General features: G+C 39.7%; 1 protein-coding gene across 1 annotated transcript in view; it reads right to left on the minus strand.

The window, feature by feature from the left end:
• LOC118333599 (magnesium transporter protein 1) overlaps positions 1-4,348 on the minus strand; it is a 6,251-nt gene extending 1,903 nt beyond the window's left edge. Inside the window, exons 1-7 of the mRNA XM_035669312.1 lie at positions 4,157-4,348; positions 3,958-4,075; positions 3,206-3,346; positions 2,913-3,053; positions 1,476-1,565; positions 1,323-1,386; positions 904-978 (exon numbers count right to left, since the gene is read on the minus strand). Coding sequence (XP_035525205.1) covers positions 904-978; positions 1,323-1,386; positions 1,476-1,565; positions 2,913-3,053; positions 3,206-3,346; positions 3,958-4,075; positions 4,157-4,299 — 772 coding nt within the window. The 5' untranslated portion in view covers positions 4,300-4,348. The remainder of the gene's footprint in view (positions 1-903; positions 979-1,322; positions 1,387-1,475; positions 1,566-2,912; positions 3,054-3,205; positions 3,347-3,957; positions 4,076-4,156) is intronic.
• Positions 4,349-4,970: the final 622 nt, after the last annotated feature.

Here is a 4,970-nt window from a genome sequence, read left to right on the forward strand (position 1 = left end):
ATTTAAAAAAACAAAAACAAAAGAAAACGATGATGTAACTTTTCTACCCAACAGATTCAAAATATTTTTGATGCTACACTGAGTTGTAACAAGGTGAAGGGTCCCTCTGTCATTCCCACTCCCGGTTCAGGAATGATTTTCAGGAAAACCAAAGAATGTGACGGTTATGTGCCTTCTCTCTCCGCTCCTCTACAGTATCAGCAGTTTGCAACACTAGCCAAAGTTAGCTAATAAATGGAGTCCGCTAATAACTAAAACAACTAAATGACCACCACAACCCAAACAACACAAAGTGGACAAATTGCTAGCTAGCTAATGTAGAAAAATGTGTATCAGCTAGCTGACCTGGTTGGTAAACTGACTGGCTTGTGGTTTGCAGGTTACTTTGTTTGTGCTGGATAACATTATTCAGCTGGCTGGCTAATCTTAGTTTCCTTGCTTGCTAACATAATGGTTTTACATTGAAAAATGATCTCACCAGCTAAGGTGATGCATAACTTAACTTCATATTAATTTATGTAATATGACAAACATGGCTGATTTTAGCCAATAAATGATGTAACAATCCAAAGCTACGGTGTCTAACTAGCAATGGCTTATGTCCATAGCCGGTTTCTTCTGTTCTTGCTGGCTGGAAAAAGATCCTTCTAACAAGATTCCAATGTAAAGCAAAGCTTATATGAGGCTTAATCAACCTGACCAAAAAAAAAAATCTGATAGCTGAATGGGTGTACCTATCATATAATGATGCAGAAGGAAGACCATGATGAAATAAATTAAAATATGGATATTCTGGGTGCTCCCTGACATGCAGATGGATAACTGTGCTGACAACATAACTTTAAAAAAAAGGATCTACAGTATAAAAAAAGTAAAATAGTAATAATCAGTGTGTGCACATACTCTTCCTCTTTCCAATGTCCATGTCAGAGGTAGCAGCTTCACACAGCAGTACCATTCCCATAGTAACAGCAGCATCTGACAGTAAGGTCAAGGTTTAGACAACAAATGATGTTGAGTTAGTCTACTCAAAACTCTTTAGTCCAACCAGTACAATGAGTATTCAACAGCTACAACCCACCAAGTGGTGGTGTGGGTTGAAGTTGGGGGGGAAGGGAGGGGGTCTGCAGTCCTGTCGCAAACAGATGATGTGCTTCAAAAATAACAGCACAACAAAGCTAGAGGAGTGGACTTATCTGTGGATTTTAACAGATTTAGAGTTAGAGAGCAGGGCTGTCAATGGCAAATATATAATGCTGATATCAAAACAAAGAATCACTAGTGCTGACTGTAGTGTGAGAGTGCATACAGCTGAAGGATACTGAAGAGCAGGACAATGTGTGTCTCAGCCACAAACTGGGCTTGACTGCTGCCATGGATGTAACTCTGAAAACATACAGTTTATACAGTTTAATACTATTCTGACCATATATTATATTGTGAATGAGGATGTAAATAGTGCATTTCTGTCTTACAACTTGGCCAGTGCTAGGGTTCTTGTGTGCATAAGGTGGTCCTCTGATGTGGTTCCACATCTGGCCTGAAGTCATGATCAGAACAAAGCACTGAAACACACAGAGACAGTAGAAGGTGGGAGAATTGATCATTTCTTACACACAAATTTCACAATGTGCCTGTTTTTTCCCATAATAGCAGTTTTATTAGATATGACAAATATTAATATCACTACAAAACACTGTATTTATTGTATTTCAACATTCTTTTCCCAGACAGGGCCCTATTAACATTCCCTGGCATGTGCGCGAAAAGCTGGATGCTGCCTGTTGACTTTACCTTCCAGTCTGCTTTTTTTCAAAGCTTCTGAAACTTTTATTTCTCTTTCGGTTCGTTGCTTATTTTTTCACGTAACTCTCGAAGTCGCTGGCTGCTCTAACGATGGTTGTTTGCAGAGAGTTCTTTCGTGCGGTTTTTTTGGCTGTGCTTTGGAATGCGCTTCCACCGGGACGACGCTGCTCCTTGTTACTCCGGAGAACAGCTGATTGCCCCGGCTGAATGCCGGCTGGCAGAGGGTCGAGACGGGACAGGTTTCATGGATGAGAAGGAGAAGATTTACGAAGCCGTGTCTCCCGTCTCATGTTTATGGTAATGTACTGGTTCTCCTAGCAAATAAATGAACGAGCTAACGGCATTACGCGGAGCCAAGCAGGTACCAGGAGTGCGCAGTCTGATGTAGTTTCACTGAGACGATGGCTGCACAGGGGCAATTAGCTGACCAGAACGTCTCTGTCGATGTCTTCCACATTCTGAATTTAAAGGACCAGTGTGTAGGATTTAGTTGTGGGTTGGGTTGTGAGGTTTTATTGATTTTAAGTGGTGTAAGAAAACTTGCATCTCATTTTGGTAATTTCTCTGAAGAAAGCTAATTAAACTGTTGAGTTTAAACTATTATTTAATATATACTTTGAAGACCTGAACACATTCACAGAGCCTTCTCTCTCTCTGATAAACAGCCTTGTCCTGTATTAGAAAAGTATGCAGTTAAAACAACCAAATAGAACAATGGCCAAGCCTCAGGTTGAAGAAAACCCTGAATTTGTCAAAAAAAGCAGCCTATTAAGTATGAATAATTGTTTAAAATGTTTAAATACATAAAACAGACAAACAAAGAAGTTCCTTTAAATATCAGCAACAATTCATCTTTGATAATTATTCACAGGAAATAATCTTCTCAAAAAGAGAGAGAGAGAGTCTGCTCATTAAAATTAGCTGCTTGATGTCTGGCTGTGTTAGCAAATTTGTTGATCATAAGTGATGTAATCATAATGTAATGTAACTGTCCATATTTACCAGTGGGATTGCACTCTGAAATTGAGGGGCTCCGTTGGTGGAGATCAACCACCTTGTATTCATCTATGTACGGGTGTGTGTGTGTGTGTGTTGGTCGTTGTTACCAGTGCAGAGAAGGCCCAGACGTTCTTGTTAAAGAGAAACTCCAAATTGTGTCTCCGTAGATACGCAAGGCCTCCAATCACAGCCAGGAGGAAGCCCAGCAGGAGAGGCCCTGCATAGTTGGGGGGACGAATGACACGGATCTGAAAAACAGGACTATAGTCATCAGAGGCTCCCATCAGCATGATTGTTGTTGAAGTTCAGAGTTCTTTATCCGTTTATTTCAAAGCAAACACTATGATGGATCATATTCAGGGTACCTGGTTAAATCTAATGGTCACATTATCACAGTTACCTGAACATCAATCCTGTCTGCCACCCATCTAGCCAGCTGCTCAGCTGCAAAGCCTCTGACCTGCAGCTCATAGGTATCAGACCTGCGAGGTTTCCCTTTGGATGGGAAGTGGAGGAAGGTCGGAGCAGAATTCATATTTAGCTGAAACACAAACACAGGGTAACATTTAGTAGATGTAGTGAAGTTCAATAGTACTTGATCAAATCCGCTTATCATATCGGAATTGTTGCAGTTTCCTCATTAATTCTCATCTCACAGGTTGAGCTTTCATGGAACTAAATGAAAAAGAACCCAACATTGTTTATTCATACTTCAGTGACTCCTAGCTTTTAAACCACTGTGATTATAAATCTTATTTTAATTCATATATATCTCTAAGCACTGCACATTCATTAAGTTATTGATGACACCTTGCTTTTGTTCCCAAAGTTTTCAGCCATCAGATGCACTGTAGAAGTGTGGTTCAACAGCAAAATGTCACTAAATTAGTTCCAAAACATCAGCAGCTTGCTCAAGTTTACTGTCACATCATTCATTTACAACTGAAACCTCTGGAACCTCTTTTCTTTCTTATAAAATTTCTAAGATGATGTAAGAACATTTATGGAGATAAGTCTATGGAATCAGATGAGTGTCAGTATTAATTAATGCACACAGACAGATTCAGAAATGTATAATGTCGGTTATATATATACTGTGTGTGTGTGTGTGTCATGTGTGAATAAACCCTTAGAAAACAAATGAAAACTCACCATCTGAAAGACATCTGATCCTTCGTCAAAATCGACAGATGCAAAGAAGACTTTGTTAGTAAAGGCAGAGGAATAACGCCATGAGTTCGCCAGCACCTGGAACTCCTCATCAGCTTGTCTGAAATGACAAGATGAATTTCAATTCATAGATTATAATTGAAAAATAACAGCACCTGTTCCCATTGCTCCTGCTCCTTACCTGCAGACTCCACATTGTCTCTGTGGCTGAAGTGCTGTAAACATGATAACCACAGAGTAGTTTCTGGGAGGAGCCTTGACAAAGCGACGAAACTTATCGCCATTCATCCTGATGACTGAGCGCTTGGAGGCCCACTCCATCATCTGAGTCACCTTCTCTGACAGCAGAGTCTACACAGGACACACACACACACCAAGACAACTGCTAGTGTTACAGTTGGTCCACATAAGATGCATGAGCAGTGTGCGACTGCTGCAGCTCGCAGGCCTATGATGACACAGAGAGCATTTCTGCTGCTGCTTGCCCTATCTTTCTATACTGAGTTTACCAATGATGAATACAGAGTAAAAACCCTGGTAACATATGAATGCATTCTGTCCACAGAAATGTGAAAGAGCTTTCCATCTCAAACAGATATAGGAGGTGTTGAGATAAAAAAATACATTTATATTTTTTTCTAACAGTGACACATTCTACAACATATACACCTTTCTATTAAAAAGTATATGTTGCTGGTACAATGTCTATATGACTATGAACAGACACTTTTCACTGTATTTTTGCTGGGAACTAGCGAGGCGAAACATCGACTCTGTAGTGAAGCACCGCCTCAGTTGAGACGTGCGCCTTACTCACTGACTGCTCTAACCTGTTAACATGTGCACTTAAATAAAATAAATAAAAAATAAAATAAATCACAAAAAATGACTTTACACATAAGAACAATGTAGCATTACAAAATATATCCATGACTGTTTAAAATGTGTTAAAGGCAGAGACCAATCCATAGCTGACCAACAGTTTCAATATTACA

The sequence above is a fragment of the Morone saxatilis genome, unplaced genomic scaffold, assembly GCF_004916995.1.
Source record: "Morone saxatilis isolate NCDOM2014 unplaced genomic scaffold, NCSU_SB_2.0 Contig22, whole genome shotgun sequence".
NCBI classification, from domain to species: Eukaryota; Metazoa; Chordata; class Actinopteri; family Moronidae; genus Morone; species Morone saxatilis.